The following is a 21280-nucleotide window of genomic DNA, read 5'->3' as shown; positions in this document are numbered from 1 at the left end:
CTGACTTTCTTTTATCTTTGATCTTTCTGAATCTTCTCCACTTTTAAAATAACCGTAGGCTCAAAATCTTTTTGCCACTTTTTGAGGCTTGTACTCAGTAACCATTTGTGGACAAGTATAACTGACTCTCCTGTGACTAATTGTTCCTTTTGGCAGTGTCTTACCAACCTCCTTGTTAGAGAGTAATAGTAATGCTTATTAATTTTACTTTCCTTCCTTCAGTCAATCAGCAAGTTACAGCCATGTAAGTTTGTGAAGGTGACTGCGCAGCTTCTCTCCTTTATTGTTGTTGTCACTTGTTTCTTTGTAGGTCTTGTTTAATAGTTTGACGCCTTGCCAGCTTCAAATCCAGAAGCATTTATTCCCATAAAGATGAATTGTGTGTAACTGGCTGGAAATAGTCAAAGATAGCTGTGAAGATTGCTGTTTTATTGTGTAATATCTTCTTCAACTACTGCTGTCACTGAAGGCTGTTATCTTAATTTTCATCTGAGGGGAAAATGGCAGTTACAAAATATGTGGCCTATATTCTGTGCTGGCTAATATGTAAACTATATTTTATACAGATAGCATATTGCTGTTACACAGTACTTGAGTGACTTTTTCAGATCACTTTCTGAGTTTTGGACCTGTTGGGGCATGTTTCTTACTATTGGCAGTTTTGAATAGAATTCAAGAGAGACTTCTAATCTGAAAAATGTCATTATAGTTGCAATCTACAGTCCTCCAAAAATAATGAAAAGCCACAGGACAGAAACAGAGCGAGGCATGTTGCTAGCCACAGATGTCAGAGACTTTGAAAATGTTTTATTAAAAAAGATATTTTTACTTGGGGAAAAGGACATTCTGAAAGGAAAAAATGCTTTCCCAATTGCAGTTAAAACAAAGAATTAATAAATTAACCCTCTGATTTCTCTTGTTTTCTGTAGCTTGAATATTTGGTATCCTAAAGCTTGTGCTGCATCATCAAGACAAAATTCTTCTAATGAATAGGCATTTATGAAAATACCATAATCGTTATAGTCACTAATCAAATGGCCACGTGTTGCTAGTGTTACCAATTTGTTTTACTTTCCAATACAATTAAGAAAAATGTGACAAAACTGGAGTTGTGCAGTGCACACTGGGAATTCCCTGTGTCAAGTCAAGCCTCTTTTTAGTAGCAGTTTGCTCTGATTTCAGGGGAACTCCTGGAGAATCAGAACAGATGACTGCCTCAGGTATCCCAGTTGTTCCTGAGCTCCAATCCTGGCTCACTGGCTCAGAAGTCTCTTCTCAGCCCCAGGTCATGATTCTCTGTTGAAATCACGGAACAGCATACACTGATTCATAGAGAATTACCGGTCATGTTTAGGGGTTACTACTAACAAAAATCCTTTTTTTTTTTCTTACAATGCTGAGAAATGTGGGAGAAAAAATTTATCATAGAGATACAGAGTCAGAAGGAGACACCAGCATCTGAAAAAAAAAAAGAAAAAAAAAGAATTAAAAAACTAAGAGGAGACTGGCCCTGAGAACTGCATACAATGGAGCTGACTTTAGGACAGTGTGTAACAAGTGCCTTACTTTCCTAAGATCTGTCTTCTCAAATTTGTCACTTTTATTTGTCAGTTAAGACAGTGGCTGCAGTGTTTATACAGTATTTTCATTGACTAGTCATGTGCAGCCCACAAAACCTGCTAATTTAGTTCCTCAGAAGCTCAGCCTTTATATTTTTCTAGCCAGGAGTAATGTTATATTAGATGAGGGTGTTTTCTCACTGGCTCCACTTCCTCTATCCTTCCCCCAGACACCGCACACATACTCCCTTCTTTGGACAACTCTCAAGAGAAAGTACAGACAGTCTGGAGAACAAATCTTCCTTCATGCAGATTACATTCTCCTATAAACACCTCAACGACTAGTATATAACCTCCAGCAAGAACGCTGCCTAATCTCTGGCAACAAAATAAACATATCGAAGCCAGAAGCTCTGATAAGGGGATTCTCAAGAATCTGGAATCTTGCGTGCTGTAAATGGAAGAATGAATGTTGCCAATGTTATTGAAAAACGGTGTACCTGAAGAAAGAGACTTTCTTTAATAATACCGAATTTGCTGTTCTTTCCTGCCTCAATCACAGCTGCAAAGAAAAGCGCAAAGGAAATCTGTGCAGATTCCTATATACCCTTGAACTTTTCTGAAAAGCCACTCCTAGCTTTGTTCCTGTTCATGGGACCGTGAAATCTCTGAGGTATTAGCTTTTAGAAATATTGAGATACCACAACGTGTAGGGACTTAGCAAGAAGAGGAGCCAGGGAAGCTGCTCTCTAAAACTTCCTCAAATATTTTTAAGAACAGTACCTACATAGGATGAATCTCACTAAAGAATGAATGATTTATGACCACACCTTAAAAAGAGATGTTTAGCTTGAAGGATGCACTCAGTGTTTTCTGAAGTGCTGCTTGATACTGATACCTTCCTTTGTGTCATTGCCATTAACATGTGTTGTAAGCTCTGGAATATTTCTCCCCTCTTATTTTTGCTCTGAGTCATTAGTGTGTCTATGGCTTTGTTAACAGAAAGGATTTTTGTGCATGTTTTCTGAAATAAAACACTAGCTTATCAGCAAGCCTAGTACTGAATAGCAAACATGGGAAGGATTCTTTGCAAAACCACTTAAGAGGATGCACAGATAAAGAGACCGTCGTGTTTTTTTCAATTAAAGTTTGTTAGCCTGCAGTGCGATAGGGACTCCTTATTAAGAAACCACCAGTAGAGCCCCTGCCCCACTATCTTAAGTATCCATGGCTGAAAACACCATTCCTCTTGGCCCTGTATTTTCTGCTACCCTTACCCCTTCCCAGTAAATCCCTGTAACAAGTTTGGGGTGGATCTCCAGACCCTTCTTTATTTCTCTTTCACAGTGGTGCATGAAGGAGATTGTCTTCCAACTGTCCCTGGAGCCATCCAGGCTTCTTTTCTGGGGGGGCGAAGGAGTAGGAAACAAGGAAGGAAATTCATTGCGACATTTTGTATCCTGAATCATATCATGGATCTGTTATGAACGAGTAAAATGCATTTTAAATGAATAGTATGTGAATATCTATGGAATTTTAATAGATCAGTTGCTCACTATTTTGCTCTCTCCTCCTCTCAGAAGAGCAGTCTTGTAGTCTTGTTCAGTAACGCCTCCTGGAATGCCTTTGATGCCTTTGTTTGATGCATTTTAAACTCAGTTACAGAGGACCACTTTTCATGAAAACATGACCTGAAAGGACCCTGTGGCTCACAGGAACTATGTCATTGCCTATAGTCTATTGTATGGGATATCAGGGCAATCGTATGCCTCTGTGGCTTCTTTACAGATAGAAAAAGTCCTCACCACTCTCTGTGTAAAGAACTTGCCCCTGACATCCAATCTAAACTTTCCCTTCTTGAGCTTAAAACCATTCCCCCTTGTCCTATGACTGTCTACAAAATACAAAGGAAATTACTTGTATATAAATTATTTGAACAGGCAAGTTTCATACTTCTAATAAAGCATAAGTCAGCCAGAAAGAGCTAATTTAGTTTTTCGTAAAAGAAACAGTCTGAGTTATTCTCCTATATATTTAACACTGTTTTCTGCTTTAAGTGGAGAGATCAGAGTTGTCCAAAGCAGTTAATATTATGGCAACTTTTCCCTACAGCAAACAAGTGAAGAGTATTTCTGAGGACGTGTATTTGGCTGACAGAAAGCATACTGGAATTGCTAACACGCAAAGCTGTTCACCAGCAAGGCACTTATTCTTCCACATCAGAGACCTGCAGTCACAGAAATGGCCTTCTGATGGCTTTTGATTCTCTCTTTAGAACGTCTCGTCCTTTAAGCAGAGAATCCTGCTTTGGCATAATTAAGGGCAGGGGCCCTTTGTCCCATTGCTGTCTCATTTGCAAATGTCATCTGTTCTTGTCTAGCCCTAAGAACCACAAGCAAAGCAATGTACAGAAATTAAAATTTCTGTCTCTCTTGTAATATCTAGAGAAAATGCTACTGCTTGGTTTTAACCATTCGGTCCAAGATTTAGAGTCCTCTGAAGTCACTGAAAGCCTGAGATTGCCAAAACCTCCTGCCAGCTTCAGCATGTCTTGGAGCAGGCCTGTAAGGGGCACAGAACTTCTGGGAAATAGCTCTCCTTATCTGAAAGAAAGCTGGTGAAACAAGAAAGCAACACGCAACCAGCTGTCTGTATCTTCCTGCACAACTGCTGCGCTGTGGCTCTAGAGGCCTTCACCAATTAACAGGAACAGGGAAGATGAGGTTAGGTCTTTGCTTTTTATCTCGCATGGCTCAGCTCAATAGTAATTAGCTTCTGCCTCTGCTTCTGTGGGCCTCCTGCGCGCCACAGCTGCAGCAGCCAAACCTTACTCCACAGAAAAATTAGACAATTATCTCTGGGAATTTATTTCCCAGCAAGAGTATTCACATCTCACTTCTCCCCAGTACTTCATCACCAAGATGCGCAGCTGTTGAAGGACTATCCAGATCTCAGTCCAATCTACTGTCATGTTCAATAGCTCATCACTGCAAAAGTTTCATAAATGTACATTTTCCAGATATATCTTCAGTCCTTGTTTTCTCTGGTAATCCCTGCCTGGAATCACAAATTAAAAAATACCCTATAAAAATCCCCTTACTGAGTTCAGAATAATTAGCAAAAAGACATTTCTTGTTAGAGGAAATGCCCTTCCAGTGCAGCTGTCTCAGAAGGCAAGCAATGCCTGAGCAGTGGGCACTGCAGGAATGAGAAATGTTACCCCTGATTCATACCGTCCTGCTCGGAGCATCGTGAACTTGCTATCTGTGATGGGCGCTGTTAGTGCAAAGCATGCCTTTTTTGAGGAAGTGAACAAACACTGATGAAATGAAAACCTGATGATCTGCTCCATTTTCCATCTGTATTTCCTTCTAGAAATCTTGAACTTGTGTTCTTCAGCTTCCTCTTTTGTAGAATCTCCTCTTTCAACAGCCATTTCCATCCAGAGTTACTAGTGTTTCATGTATCATCTAGAGTGCTTTGCCTAATGTTTTCAAAACCAGCTGCAAAGTATAAATCTCTGGCACCTCATATTTTTAAATTACTGTATCTGCTTCCCTACCAGTTGTACAAAGTGCTTGAAAAAAACGGCATTTTCTCTACAGTGGAAAAACATTTTAGTTTCTGCTGAAATCCTCCAGGTTTGTTGATGTTCTGCTCAGCCTTACTGTCTTTTACTATCCTGTGTGATACTTGGATGGTAGCCAGGCACATATAAATTGCTCCCACTCATGCTCTTTCTGGCGGTTTTATGTGCCTTTCACTACTTTCTAGCAGATATTTGAGGCAGCAATTTATTCCCATCACGTTTTTTTTCTGCTTACTTTCTTTTCCCTTTTGAAAACTATTACATCTTCTTGCCTAGAGGTTTCCTTAGTGTTTGAGGATCGCTGTGGATGGATACGAGACTACAAGGACAAAACTGTGGCTTTTTCTTTATGCTTGGGGCAAGGAGTTTGAGGCCATAAGGAGGCTCCCACTGCCCTGTTTCCGAGCCTCTTCTCATCCAGGAAGGACAAGCATCTTTCCATGAGGAATGCTTGCTTGCTTGCCATGCCAATGGGCAGAGTAGGCATGATTGTAAATTGGCCAGATCGTAGCTGTAAGTGCCCATCTTCCCCTCAGGACATCTGGCTCAGTACATGTGAGTCAGAGCAGAGAGAAGGTTTTTCATGCCAGATAAAAGGGATGGTACACATTACTTTTTGACTGCAAAATGCAAGAAACTGGAGACCTATGTTGTGCTGCTCCTAGAAACATTTGGTTCTTGATTTTCTTCTGAGAACTTCAAATGTACTCCAAGTTTAATCTAAGTTTTGGACAAATCCATAACCTAATCTGTCTTCGATATGCTGATTTTTCATTACATTTTCACCTACAGATTGGCATTAATAGAATGGCAAAAAAGGAAAAAAAAAAGAAAAAAAAAAATCACCATAATCAAAGGTAGAAGAAAATAAGCATTCTGAACCTTCCTCTGCAGGTCTGCTTTCACCCACCTTAAAAGAGTTTCTAATTTGCTGTGCATCACATAATTCCAGTGGCAATCCTGGTGAATGCCGTGTCATTGGAGCAGTGACAGAATAAAACTAAATCATGTTCCACTTCCACCCCTTGCCACAGAATGCAGCTGCTATGCACTTGCATCAGCAAAAATATCCGTGGGGCATTTTGTGGCCTGGTTGATAATTAGACCCAAATGTAACAAAGAGGGCGTCAGTCAGTCCTGGCTTAGCGTGGATTAGATCACTGTAAGTAGAGGGGATGTTTACTATAGCATATTGATATCATTAAGGCACGTTGGTAGCTTACAATGTTTTATAAAAACATGGACACAATAATAGCAACAAAAACCACAGAAGCTCAGTTCTGGGACTTAGTTCTCTGTCCCAGCACATCTCCTTGAAAGCTCACGCATCATGCATTCATTCAGGTATAAAATGACTATCAGAGCACATCCCACAGATGAGAATTAGAGGGCTCATCTGTCATCCAGCTCTGACCTATTGCATTAAATTCCTAACACAATTCATAGGATTGTGAATCTCTGGTGTCTTCCTAGAAGTTATTGTCATGCTAATTAAGAAAAGTATCATTTTAATGCAGCATGTTTATCACGTGGCTTGTTGCAATTTTCTCACATGCTGATGGTAAACAAATGTTCCTTTTGCCTTTGTAGGTTACGCAGATGGACCAGAAACTGAACCTCATTACTGAGATGCTGCATCGTCTGGTTTCAAGTCATCAGGGGGATCAAGGGAACAACAGGTCATCTCAGAAAGGCAACAGCATTAATTCAGATCTCTTCCTCCCAAACAACACCCTGCCAACCTACGAGCAACTGACCGTGCCGGGAAGAAATGAAGACGATATATCCTGATGTGGTAAAAGTCTGGGTTGGGTTCTTCCCACCTTTCTCCTTTAAATGGAACTTGGAAGGAAAATCAGTTCATCAGACATCCAAGAAAACACATGACTGCAATATCTATACCACTGGTCTCAAATGCACTCTTCTAAAACCACTCGTAATAGCCCAAGGATTGACAGGCTGTGTTCTACCAGGCAAAACCTACCAAAGCTCCACATTGATTCTATTGATGAACAAAAATTATAGCAACTCATTATTGCTCAGAAAGACCGAAACAATGTTAAAGGCAGGCAAAATTGCAAAGATTTAGAGCTCCTTTAATAATAATAACAGTAATAATAATATTGTAATAATACTTGAACTTAGATAGGAAATCTGCATTTTGTTTATGAACCTGCAGATAGCAATATATTTCTACTACTAAGGTTTTTAAAACAAAATAGGATAACTTATGTTGTTTTTATTGTATAAATATACCACTAACATTCTTGCGAATGACAAACCACATGCTGAATGATTTTCTTTTGCTGTTTTATTTTAACGTTGCTACATAAACATTATCAGATAATGACCAGATTTTTTTAATCTGTTTTTCTTCAGGGAGGAACTAATACTTAATCTGGAACAATACTATTTATAGTGGAAAGCGCTATAGATTTTTTAAGATACCAGTTTTTAACAGGGAGACAATAAAGTATTACATAGAAAAATGATTCTGCTTTCTAGAAAATTGTTGCCAAAGAATTTATATATAAACAGAAAACGCAGTGGTCTGAATGTACTTGTCCTGAAATAGCTTTTTAAAAAGAAGATCCACTACTTCTTAAATCTATTTTTTATTTTTTTTTTCAGCTTATGCTATCCAAGAGTAGTACAACAGCATAACGTGACTGGACTTGCAGGTCAAGTGCTTGAGCTGGCCACTTTCTGAGCATCCATAATTCTCATAGGAATCATGGCTCCAGTTCAGGAAAGCCTCCCTTGTCCAGACAGCATTTAATAGTTTCCTGAATAATTGAATGAGAAATTCTGCTCCCTACCAAAGTCATTAGATATTCAGAAGTGCCAGCTCCAATCAAAAGGACGCAGGGCCTAACCTGCAAGCCACCTCACCCCACATTATAGTTGCAATAAGAGCAGCAGTGTTTGGCTTGGTGTGATTTTTCACATGCACAACGTGAGCAGGAAAACGTGAGCAGGATTGGAGCTTTGCTTACTAAAATTGAAATTCAACCCTTGCTGATAGTTAACACCTCTACCATGCACACTTCCTTGAAAGTGGAACGTCCTTAAATTTGACAGTGTTGTAAAATGGAGGATTACAACATAGCTAATTAATGCTATGAAAGACTTCAGTGTTTGAAAGCAAGGAGACATATATATACATATATAAATATATATATATATATAAACTGATGCCCTAAAGCCTCATAATTTTGCTCAGCAGTTAGCATTAGCAGTCTTTAGGATGTATAAGCAGTCTGAAATACTGATGTGTAATGACCTGAGATCGCAGGGAACCATCTCATAGTATTGCTTACATGCTGAGCCTTGTTTTAAACGTGAAACATTTCACCTCTTTCACTTGGACTGCAGAGGAAAGTATGCTGTATTTATGTTATAATCATCTCATCTTGCTGCTGTACAGTAGATACATGTTAAGGGTGGAGAAATGTATGGACATAAACAGGAATTGTACCTGGGCATTACGTTTTATAGAAATCAAAATTATTGTGATGATTTTGAATATTTTTAAATAAGATTAACTGTGTAATTTCAGATTATTGATCAATCTCTAATTTCCTAATAAAATACAAGAGAAGATTACCACGCCTTCTGTTTATTCTAAGATCCAGAAGTTCAATATACACAGGAAAATTACTGGCTTTTCTTTTTTCTCTTAGGCTACTATCAACACAATACTATATAATGTCCTCATGCTGGTGTGTTGGTTTATCTCTGTCCATGTGAATACTGCCATCACCAGTGTCCTCAGAATAATCAGGTTTTGAAGTTCTGTCTGTGGCAGCTTGCTAGCAGGTCTGATTCCACATCTGGTCCAACAGAACCTTTCAAAAAGATCACCAGCTTGGTGACCTGTGACTTCAAATCCAATGATTCATCTTGTTCTTAAAAAGAGAAGATGATCCAGGCTGTCCTTGACATATCCAAATCTGCCCAAAGGTAGCCACCACAGCTGCTCATCAAAGGCATGTCTTCTCTGCCTGACAAGTGGATTGGATTTGTCTCATCTGTTGGTGCTTCATACCTGAAAGACTTCTGTCAGAAGTAAGTATCTCAATGTCTTTCTTCTCAGTGCATTGTGGAATAAGGATAGCAGGAAGATGAGCTGAACAGTTTGATGCCTTCAAGCTGGACACCCCTGCAGAAACCATCATAAAGGGAGTATGTTGTGTTGGGACCTTGTTTGATGGTTTCTGTTCATGCAAACTGTCCAAAGCACGTAAGTGAATGTGTAGTAATTGTCTGTCAATTGTGTGTTTGCTCCATGGCCCACACAATGGGACTTTAGTGACCACAGTTATATAAATGCAGTGTAATCTCTACGAATCTTTTATTATTCTGAGCCTGAGTGGTTTTTGAGCTGGAAGTGCCTGCTGCCAGACTGATCATTAGAGTATGTTCCTTTTTAGATTCCTTTTCACAAAGTATCTTAGAAAAGTAGAAGAGTTTGGACATCACTCATTTTCATTTTTGTATTTTAAAATAGGCTTGTTTCAAATAATGTCATTGGCCAGCATCGTGCTCAGATACTGGCTGAGGCAGAAACAATCTGATGTCAGCAGATAAAATGGCCGTTTCACTGCAGCATGTTAATGGCTCTTGTGGCCAGCATACACCTCAGTGCTGATTTATCATCAGTTCAGGGGAAGGTGGAAGGATGCCAGGGCTCCCCCCACCGAGTTGGAAAGGTCTGGGTAAGGAACAAATTGCTCCTTGAACTATAAAAAAAATAAAACGCAGGAAGATTTTCTTTTCTGTGAGTTTAAAGGAGAAAAGGTAAAAACAGTTTTCAGCTAATCCTCACATATCCTGCTGAGATGGGTATTACTGTTCTTATTTCACTGATGGGATGGTGGCTGGGAAGAGGAGGGGCAGGGGCAGGGAAGGAGAAAAAAGATTAAGGGTCTGATGCAACTTCCATCTATGTCCCACTCCTGTGAATGTGTACTTACGTACTTCATTTATGCATGGGAGTTGGGCTGTTGCCTTCAGTGGGACTACTCAATCCACGCGAGCCAATATAAGCCTTTGCAAGTTCAAAATCTATTAAAGAAGGCTTCCTATAGGCTTAGTGGAAGCTGGAGTCAGATGTAGCTATAGCATTGCTTTCCCTGTGGTCACAGAGACATTTGAATTGCCAGTTTTGTTCCCTTTTCTGTTTTCAGACCGTTGGCTTATACAACTCTCATGAGCCTCTCACAAGCCTTGATAATATTGGAGGTATTTCTTTCTACTTTAGTGATGAAAGTTTTCCTTACCTACCACATGTGAACTCACACAATGAAATGTTCTCGCACAAAAGCAAATTCTTTTTAGATGCCCTGAAATTTCCTTTTAAATGGCTTGTAGAAAAGTTTGTCTCTCGGGCTCCCTGACCAGCAGCAGCTAAGATGAAGGAACGTGGAGGAAAGCAAGTTCAAAATTAATAGAAGGAAAATAGCTGATACCCAATCGCTCAGCGATATTTAACTGAGTCCCAGTAAGGATTAGGTGCGAGAACAAGAAGTCGCTGAGATGACCTTCCGAGTTCCCTTCCAACTCAAAGGATTCCATGATCCATATATTTCTACAAATAGTGGGTTTTTCATGACTTGTGTGAGGGATGACTTTGATGTCTAAGTGCAAATTCCAGCTGAAACTTCCTTCTGTGCTGCAGTGTTTTGCAGGTTCCTTTCCTGCATCACCCACCTGGTGTCTGATGAGATGTGAATTCATGCTTTTCCATGGTAGGAACATTCAGACTGCATGGTGGTAGGGCCTCTCTCTCTACCACCTCAATGCAAATTTTCACTAAACAAGATCTAGAATCGTTTGAGTTGGAAAGGACATTTAAAGGCCATATGGTCCAACTCCCCTGCAATGAATAGGGACACCTACACTAGATCAAGTGCTCAGAACCCCATCTAGCCTGACCTTGAGTGTCTCCATGGACAGGGCTTCCAGCCATCTCTCTGAGCAAGCTGTTCTGGTGCCCTCTACCCTTCCTTCAAGTTCAGTTGAACTAGGCTGATGTGTTCAAAAGCCATACAGGGGAGCCAAAACAAATACTGACTGCATTCACGTTGTTTACACAAGAACCAGACTGAAAAATCCCCCCAGCCCTAAGCCAGAGATTTTGACCAGATAGTAGCCTCAGCTTCAGGGCACAAGGGCAACTGTGGTTCCTGAGGCTGACAAAGGACTTGCAGAAGACTTTTTCTCAGGAGCCACCAGCTGCTGCAGAGCTTCGTGCACCTTGCCTATGGAGCAGCAACAGAAAGATGCTGGAAAACCAAGCAATGCTTTCCCAAGGCAGCACAAGAATCCTCACGTCGCTCCTAATGACAGAGACCCAAAAGCCAATATGACAAAATGGTTGGCGCCACAACAAAGAAAATGCAGGTGCCGAATGGAAGCATTGTTCAACGTGTCCATGCACATTATTGTAATGCAGCATGTTGTCCAATGAAAAGATGCCTACACGGCTGGCAAGGGAGCACTGCCAGGGAAGGGCTGGCCCCAGAGAAGCTGCATTGTCCGAGCCAGGCAGAAAGTTCACATAACTCCCACATTGGCTGGCAACTGCTGCCTACGGGGAACAGCTTACTAGCCTGACGTGAAGCATTATGCTCCCTGCCCATGGATTTGCACCTAAGAAGAACCGATGCATAAAGCCAGTCTCAAAATCATCTCGGAGCTCCGTTTTCTTCAGAGCTAGCATTGCTCTGGCGAACTGCCCAGGGATTTAGACTCAGCTAATCCAGACTTGGCTCTCCATGGCAGACACCCGTGGAACAAAGGAAAGAAAGCTTCCACGACCCTGTCAAGTTTCTGGTAAATCACTCAGCCAGGTGCAGAAAGTGGGATAGGCGGTCGCCAGCGAGCTTTCTTGGATCAGAGAGAGGCAAATCCCTGGAGAGGGGAACAGAAGAAGCTTTACAGATTTTCTTGCCATAATTTACCAACTCTGTGTGCAGTGCTCCGAGCATGCAGTGCCTGTGTGTTTCACACAATCCTTCCAGAGAGCTGTGCTGAAGCACATTGCCCTGCCAGCCTGTGCTCTAATGGCTGCTGGTGCACATTGGTTGCTTGGTTTGTCCTCAAAGAGGGCAAAGCTGGGCCCCAGACTGTCTCACAGATAAGCACAGGCACTGGACAGATTTTGATCATTTTTCTAAATTGCAATGAAGGAAATATTATTATTGATGTTATTCTTTTGATAACTAACTAAGTATTTTAATAACTAACTTTTTATTTCAACTCGTTTAGGTAAGAGATTGCTTGGAGAGACATCATCTCCTTCCTGTGAATTTTTATTTATGAAGGGAGATACACTGTCAATCTTGTAGAAAAAAAAAAAAAGAATAAGAAAGCAAAGGGAAAAAGAATAAGAAAGAAAGGAATAAGAAAAAAATAAAAAGAGAGAAGAAAAAGAGTAAAGAAAGTCAAAGAGTAAGTTCTCTTTTAGTCCTGCTGTGTGTTATGTCCTTATATTGAGCATTAATACATAAAGATTAATACATTAGATATAGATGTTACAAGAACTACCTGTGCTGCAAGCACCAGAAGCATGTAGGAAACAGTACGATTACATGCAGCTTGTGAGATGCTATCGTCTACAACTGCTGTTTCACCACTGCCTAATAATTTGTTAGACCTGATGATTGCCCAATCAGGCTATTAACTGAGCTGCCTATACGGAGGAGCCTAAATATAAAACGTGGTTCAGATTTTACTCCTTACGTGATGAGGCACTGGCACGGGCTGTCCAGAGAAGCTGTGGATGCACCATTCCTGGAGGTGTTCAAAGCTAGGTTGGATGGGGCCCTGGGCAGCCTGATCTAGTCTTGCAGTTGGCAACCCAGCCCATGGCAGGCATTAGAACTAGACAATCTTTGAGGTCCCTTCCAACCCAATCCACTCAATCCACACAATCTTTGGCTCTTATTCTGCATGCAAATTTTTGCTTCGAGTCCATGCTTTTTACTTGATTTCCCTAGAGATTTCCCTCTCAATTAATCCAAACATTTCCTCTCCTTCAGTTCCATCTGGATACGGGTTTGCCAGGCAGAAGGAGGTGCTCTTGTAGGAATCATCAGGCAAAAGCTGATGCAAGTGCATGCAAGGCCTGATCCCACGCAACCGGAGGCACCAAGCTTTTCTGCTGACTCTGGTGACACTGGCAGCACGCTCACGTGCTGATTTGTCATGCCCACACCTCTGCCTCACCTCGCAGACGCCTGAGTCACCGCTCCTTGGTGCTGTGTGGGCCGTGATTAATATTTCCTTCCTGCACCCGTCATGCAGACTGCGATTTTCACTCTGGCTTTTTGTTTTCCTCCTTCCCCCCTTCCCTCTCCGTGCTGAGACGGAGAACAATTCCTGGAAAGGACGGCTTCTTTCCCCCACACTGCACAAACACCGCTCGCGCCGTCAGGGAGGAGAGAGGGGACGTTCGGCAACATATGGTCGGGAGGGTTTGGGGGTTTTCAGATGGTGAATGACCAACGAGGTTTCAAAGGGGTTTTATTTATAAATGATAGACTCCTGAGAGAGAAATAATGGCTGCTCTCCCAAGCATAAAAGAAGCAATTCACCTGACATAAAACCCGGGGATAAAATTAGCTAAATTAAAGCGAGAGATGGCAACTGTAGTAAGTTTTTTGTTGGTTTTTTTTTTTCTTTTCCTTCTGAATGGTGAATCATTTTAATTTTGTTTTCCCCTCCTTCCTTGGAAGGAAGAAAAAAAAAAAAAAGCAAAAGCAAAGTGGCTTGGATCTGAAAGAACAGATGGTGCCCTGCTCGGCCCTGCAACGAGCTCTGCAGCGCGCATTCCTTTACTCTGTCCTCTCAGATAACTGAGTTATACAGCACACGACCATCTGGTGTATGACACATCTTGTGTCCCCCAAACAATGCCCCGGCAAACCTCTTCAGGGGAGAGGTTAGTTTCTAGGGTAACAGCAGCATGTGCAGCTCCGCGCCTTATTGAGATTCAGGCCTCCTCACTTGTCCCCATTCTTCTCCTTCCTATTGTTGTCACTTGAGCTTTTGCTGCTTGGTTACTCAGAGACTGACAATATCCATGAGTATTTTGTCCCCAGCCCCAAAACCATTGTCTCCAAATTTTGTTTCATTATTTATGTTTTCAATATCCAATGGTTGGCTGAAGCATCTGCTGTAGAGTGATAAGGCAAGTGCCTATTTAGGAGGGCTGTGCTGCTGCCTGACAACAATGCTTTGAATTATTCAGGTTGTGGTTGGACAAGTCTTTGCAAAAGCCAGGATATCCATGAAGCACTGAGGTGACTTTATTTATTTGCCTGCTTCTTTTTTTTTTTTTTAGGTGCTTGCATTCTTTAAGCTGGACAAAAAAAGATAGGCAATTTCTGGAGGAAGTAGGTCTGCTTGTTACAAGTCTCCCGATTTTTCCTTGCTAGAAACAATTTGAAAAGAAAACGTTGGCTTTGCTTCCCTATTGGTTTTCTATGGGGTGGGTTCTTCCGAAGTGATGTTTTTTGAGCACTGATATTCTCTTATCAAAGTATAGCCAAATTCTGGGCTATAACCCAAGTACAGGGACTGTGCATCATACTCTGAAATTCCGTTGTAGAACCATAACTCGGATGGTTTCATCAGCAAGCAGAAGTAGTAGATGGATGTCTTCACCACCAACACTACGCATATGCCCACAGAATCCTTTACCCCGACACAGAACAATCCTACCAGTGGTGTTAGTGTCTTCAAATAGTTGTAATTGACATAGATTGCCACAACATTCATTCTGTAACACAACATAGACCCACAACATTCGTTCTATATATGCATGGCATAGAATCTTCATTCAGAGGAGTTGAAAATATGTTTAGAAACCTGCCACATCAAGCATGAAGTTTTACGAAGCATTAAAACATAAAATTAAGAAAATACTGGTGACCTTTAAGCACAAATGTGCTGAACTTCGAGCTCAACTGCTTCCATAAGTCAAGGTATAGATAACTTTTATAAAATACTGCATCCTGTCTCTCAGGTGAAGGTCAGGTATTATAAAACTACCAATAACAGTTACGAGAGATTCTGTATTCATGCATTAAATAACAGCAGCATACATACATTCAAGAAATGTGTAGCTTTGGCACTTAGGAACTTGGTTTAGTGGGCATGGTGGGGATGGTTGGACTTGATGGTCTTGGAGGTCTTTTCCAACCTTAATGATCCCATGATTCTATGACATCTATCTGAATATTGTGATACATTTGTTGTAGTGTCAAATCTGATTCATTATTTTTGCTCATTTATAACATTCTATGGATGATACTTCTGAACACTTGCACTATTTATGTATACGTATGTATGTATATATACGTATATATATATGCATACATATATATATGTATGCATATATATATACGTACATATATATATGTATATATTTGACCAAGAGGCAATTTTAAAAAAGATTTGCCTAAAATATTTCAGATCCACTATTAGGATAAGAAGAAATGAGGTGTATGGTTCTCTCAAATCAAAACCACTCTCAACACCTTGCTTGGTAGACCTTAGAGCTGGTGGCAGATCACTGAGCAGTAATGCCGAGCCAGAAGACTCGTTTAAAAATATTCTGTTTTTAAGAATGTTTTAAAATATGCTAATTAAGCTAAGGTTTGATTGGCAGCACGTTTTGCCCTCAGTCTGCTTGCTAAGTGTTCCCTTACAGGAGTGGTATATTCTTCCATATCAGGGGTTTCTCTTTCCAATCTAGCAAAGCAAAAGATTAAGATTGCTCTCCATGAGTATATATGGGAATAAGTGCTGTTTCACTTGAAGAACAATGCTACCACAGGACAGGTACATACATCATCCATGAGTACATTTGTGAAGGTTTCTAAACACCAGATAAGAGGAATTCTGCAATATCACCCTGGTGTGAATGTCACGTTGTCAACTGGTTCATTTGTGATTGCCGGGAACTGGTCTGTTTGACTCAAGACTTTCTGCTGCTCCTGCATTTCAGGGGCTTTAAGAGCAAAAGAGCTCATCAGACATCTGGCTGGAGCTCTGCTCAGGCCACAGACCTCACCCAGTTCCTTTCTCCTGAGGTAAGCAACTTTATTTAAGCATTATCTTGAACATTGTTCAGTCTTGGTGTAGTAACACAACAATCCATTCCTTGCCCTGAGGTTGTTACAGCCTTAATTCCTCCACTATTAAAATGGACAACTATTCTTTCAGGGCATGAACTTGTTCACTAGTATCTTTGATTCTTATTTGGTTTTTCATCAGCAAATTGTAAATCCTTCTGGTGTAGGAAATGATCTTGCTATAACCTAGACTGCAATAAGCCTGGTCTGTGAGATGAACATGAACGAATCAAGAGAAGTTTTAGCTTTCAGTCACTCCTTCTATTCTGTACCTCCTTCTGATTCTTTACCTCAATATCTTCAAAGCTTGTTTGAAAACAATTGATGTGCCTCTATGCCACACTGCAGCAGAATCATACATTGTACTGCAAGGAAGGCCCTGCTTTCTTCTTCATTTTAATGAGCACTGGCCAGGCTGGCATGATTCTTACCGCTTCCAGCCAAGTGAGAGCAAGTAGGAGAGGAGTTACAAGGCTAAGTGTGAGGGGTCTCAACAAAGCACAGTATTCTCCTATTTATAGGAAATATCTCAGTGGCGTGGACCAATCAGCCAGCCCTGTGGAGTGCTGAGAAGTACATGAGTTTGAGAGGGTTTTGGAGCAAGTCCTCTTCAATAAGTAGACAACTCCTTTGGCCATGAGGTTACAGAAGCTGAAGATCTCTGAGGGAAGAAGTAACATGTACCCTGGATAGCTTCTTCCCCATTTTATGGAGAGGAAGGTTATAGCACAGAGGATGAAGCTTAGCTCACTGACATGAAGAAGCAATGACTTTGCTAGATTTGTACCAAGATCTCCCTGCATGGCACAAGGTCCATGCTGGATTGCAGCACTATGCCTTTGTCCAGACCTCCAAGAGCCAAATTAAGCCAACCAGTCATTCACAGCATCTGTTCCTGCTGAAAGCACAGCAAATAGCTTCTCAGCAGAGATTTCTCTTTGGGAAGGATCACTGAGCAGCCAGAAAGACAAATTAAATTAGGAAGCACAAAGCAGAAGGCCATGAGTAGAAGGGAAAAGGATATACTGACATTCACGTGTGAATCAGATCATGCGCAAAGAAGTCAAGTGTGCTTGTTTTTTTCAGGAATGTCTGAATATTTTTATACTTTAAGAAGAAAAAAACGATGGCACAGTCTGTTTAGAGGCAATGGGAAGGAAAAAGCAAAACAAAACAAGTGGGGCCATGAGACATGGTGCGATTTGCATCTAAATACGTTTTAGCTAGAAGAACATGTTCAGAGGAAAGCACAGCATTGCCAGTTCACGAGACTAACTTTCTGATATCTTTGTGGGAACCAAATGAATTGCAAAACATCTGCAAGGTCCAAAGTGTCAATTATGCCTTTATGTAGATGGAGGAAATGTCACATGATTGAGGCAGTCATTGGACATGGTCAATTGTATGTTTTTATCCTCTGCTTAGCCTTAAAGCCTCACTCAACAGTCCCCTCAGACAAAGGCACTGTCAGAGAGGGAGATGGATCAGTTGGCCACTCACAGGAGTCGCTTATCAGCACAGAAAGTGTCCCTGGCCTCGGACAACTCTGACATTCTCTTTGCATACCCTGCTTCAGTGGTGCAGCTACAAGTCCGCCTTGAGAGCCTGGCAGCGAAACGTAGCTAGGCAAACAACCCAACACAAAGCTCAGATTTGGAAAAGGAACCATGCAAACAAGCAGATTGCAGACACTTCTCTTAAACCATACCTGTGTTTCTCCGTCAGGTTTCTGCTCCAGCTCGCAAGTGACAAGTTTTTTTAAACATGCCAACTGCCCAGAAGCATCTCACAGGAACATGTAAAATGAAGTCATGCATCATTCAGGGATCGCAGGAGCTGCCAAACAGAATGGTTTTGAAAGGCCCATATGCATAGCAGCCAATGCCAAATATCTTCACTTTAATGGCTCACGTGTTACAGTTTATATTGAGCACTTCAGCAAGTCCCAGCAATATTCTTTCTGGATTTGAAAACTTGCATTACTTCTCAAGGAAACTTTTAAACCCAGCAACATTTGTACTGAACAATTTGTGCGTGTTTTACTGCAGTCAACATTTGCAGCCAACAGCATCTCTACACTGTAAAACTGCACCAAAACACCACTGGCACTGCTTCCAGCTGGTGGGATGGTGCAGCTCCCTTCACATCAAGGGAGTTTGGATGGGGCTTGTGGTCATTAACATAGTTAATTATCATGCTATTCCATCACCATGGATGCTCATCTAAAATCTGACACCCACGTAGCCCTGGCTGAACGTATCTGGATCCATTGAGTGGGTGCCCACCAGATGAGATGCAACCTGGGTAAGGCAACGACCCACAAACAACAAAGCACACAAAAGAAAGTCCAGGAAGCCCTCTGCAGAGCTCACAACCAACTTGTCACAGTGTCAACAGGCCCTGAATGCAACATGCCCAAAAAAACCAGCAGCTGATGTGGATGCACAGCCAAGGTAGGGCACTCGCATCAACCAGGCCTTGTAGCAGTGGAGGGAGAAATGTGGGTTGCTGCCATAGGGCTGAGCACTCCGAGCAGGAGGCAAGTGAGCAGAATGCACAATGTGTCTGCAATTGCTTTGGGAAGCATGCAGCCAAAACTGTAATCTGTGCTACACACAAGAGATAAAATCTGTTCCAAATCATGGAAGCCCTCACGTTGTTTTAATGAGATTTCTGTGTATTTATATGTACACACAACTGCTGTCCTCCCCCTGCCCGCTGCGTGCCTGCTCCCACTGCTGGCCTGCGAAGCATGTCCTGCCTTGGAAATAGAGTTTACACACGCACATGACTCCCAAAATTAACACGTTGCTCTGGTTGTGGCGTCACAACAGAGTAACCTATCCACCTAAACACAATAACAGCACAAGGGATGGGATTGCTCTGTGTGAGCTGCCTGGCATCCAAAACGAAGGTATGTATTTAAAGGCATCGGATAAGCCTACCCGTGCAGGTATTCCAGGAAAGGATGAAGTGTGTCTCACGATTCCAGGAACGGAAGGCAGTTTGTAAATCACGTGCACAGTGAGATAAACCCCAGACAGCCCTGCAGTGCAGCGTAGATTTGGATGGCTTACGTCAGGCGCGTTTTGTAGCGGAGCACGGGGCAGCCTCGTTCCAGCAGAACAGCACTTGAAGAGATGATTCCTGGAAAGTGCTTTCCATCTGAATTTTTGGGCAGAGGTTTCCTTGTGCCAGCAAAGCCTGTGTAAGTCAGGGCTCTGTGAAAGAGAACATTTAATACAGCGCAAAGCCCAGCAGCCGAGGAGAGATCGGGAAATCAGCAGATCTGGTGAATGAATCAGGCTCAGCCCACAAAAATCTCACTGCAGGAAAGCAGCCATTGCCAGGAGGGGTCAGGCTGTTGTTCTCCATCCACTGCCACTGAAGCAAACAGCAGCACATAGTTGAGTAGAAAAGAAACCTAACTGGAGCATAAGCCATTGGTTATAATGTCTCGATTCTGTGCTTGTTTTGCATGTTTGTAAGACCTGTCTGTATACAGAACTTAAAAGCATCCAGTCCTGTGGTCCATGAAGACATGAACTGTCTGTAATGAGCTTATCTAGAAGGCTGGGTCCCACTTATGAAATCTGTTACCTTTTACCAAGTATATGAGGGAACAGCAGACATTGGGACTATTCAGATGGCAGTTTCCTGATCCTCTGCACTTACTTCAAGGGTAATGGTGGCAATTCCAGCCTTATCCCACCTGAAAGGTCAGGATGGAAAGCTGCTGAATGCATGGTTGTAAACAGCTGTTTTCTCTTCCATCTGCCTTGTGCATCCTCTGGAAGAGAACCACAGAATCATAGAATGGTTTGTGTTGGAAGGTTCCCTTAAAGGCCATCTGGTACAATTCCCTGCAATGAACAGGGACACCTACACTACATGGGTGCTCAGAGCCCCATCCTGTCTGATCTTGAACGTCTCCAGGGATGGGGCATCCACCACGTCTCTGGGCAGCCTGTTCCAAGGAAGCAGACATTTGCTGGTCACAGATAAAATAAAAAGGTGCTTTCTGTTGTCATCGCTGTCATGAGTATTCACCAAGATTGAGCACGTGCATGGTTCCCTACTCAACTGCTGCTAAAGTAATGAAAGTCTTGTACCTGAATTCGGGAGGAGTTCAGCCAGGCTTGGTGCTCTTCTGGTGGCAAATATTACAGGATTAATTCTAGAATCACAGAATCATTAAGGTTGGAAAATACCACTAAGATCACCAACTCTAACCCCAGCCCACTCCCACCATGCCCACCAACCACATCCCTCAGTGCCACATCTCCACAGTTCTTGAACATCTCCAAGTACAATGATTCCACCAGCTGCCTGGGCAGCCTGTGCCAGTGGATCACCACTCTTTCTGAGAAGAGATTTTTCTTAATAGCCAACATGAACCTTCCCTGGCATAGGCTAAAGCCATGTGATTGACTTCAGCTCGCAGACTGTGCCCTTGGAAGATTCAGAACTCTCACTGATGTTTCATGGCAGCAATCAAAGCAGGGCAGCAGTGAATAATGGTCCCCAGCTGTACTCCCTGACCCCCACCCTCACCACAGTGGGGGTGGGGTGGTATTGTTTTAAACTTTCTCTATTTCCCTATATGGAATTTACAAACCAGCTCATTGGCTTTTCTCAGAATTTCAGCTCCTTCTCCTTAGTCTAAACATTCCTCCCATCCCTTTCTTTTCCCCTCTTGCCAACTTGGTGTTCTGTATTTTTCATTATCTCCTTCTACTAAATCCTTATCTTAAAAATAGTGCATTTGATTGTGTGCAATAGTAAATTTTGCTCCTGGAATAACTCTGCCACCTCGCTTTGGCCAAATTACATGTACATCAACTCCTACTAAACCCATCTAACACGACGCTCGTGGTATTTAAAATCTGGCTAAAACCAAAATCTAAATGCTTTAATTTTACTACCACTTCCTGGCTTTTGTGGTGGGGAAAAAAAAAAAAAAAAAAAAAAAAAAAAAAAAAAAAAAA

The 21280-nt window shown here is 41.8% G+C and overlaps 2 protein-coding genes across 3 annotated transcripts in view; both read left to right on the top strand.

The window, feature by feature from the left end:
* Window positions 1–8754, top strand: part of KCNQ1 (potassium voltage-gated channel subfamily Q member 1) — a 330046-nt gene extending 321292 nt beyond the window's left edge. Inside the window, exon 18 of the mRNA XM_042815059.1 lies at window positions 6739–8754. Within this exon, the coding sequence (XP_042670993.1) occupies window positions 6739–6939 (201 nt within the window). The 3' untranslated portion in view covers window positions 6940–8754. The remainder of the gene's footprint in view (window positions 1–6738) is intronic.
* An 83-nt stretch (window positions 8755–8837) lies between these two features.
* The window catches only part of LOC122158415, a 13920-nt gene continuing 1477 nt past the window's right edge, over window positions 8838–21280 (top strand). For both annotated transcript variants that reach the window (XM_042815113.1, XM_042815112.1), the window contains exons 1-2: window positions 8838–9216; window positions 16166–16250. In XM_042815113.1, the coding sequence (XP_042671047.1) occupies window positions 9140–9216; window positions 16166–16250 (162 nt within the window). In that variant the 5' untranslated portion in view covers window positions 8838–9139. The remainder of the gene's footprint in view (window positions 9217–16165; window positions 16251–21280) is intronic.

The sequence above is a fragment of the Centrocercus urophasianus genome, unplaced genomic scaffold (genome assembly GCF_019232065.1).
Source record: "Centrocercus urophasianus isolate 14NV4802_14NV808 unplaced genomic scaffold, USGS_Curo_1.0 seq_14, whole genome shotgun sequence".
Lineage (NCBI taxonomy): Eukaryota > Metazoa > Chordata > Aves > Galliformes > Phasianidae > Centrocercus > Centrocercus urophasianus.
Note: the sequence above shows the minus strand (reverse complement) of the source record. Positions and strands in the feature narration are given on the sequence as shown.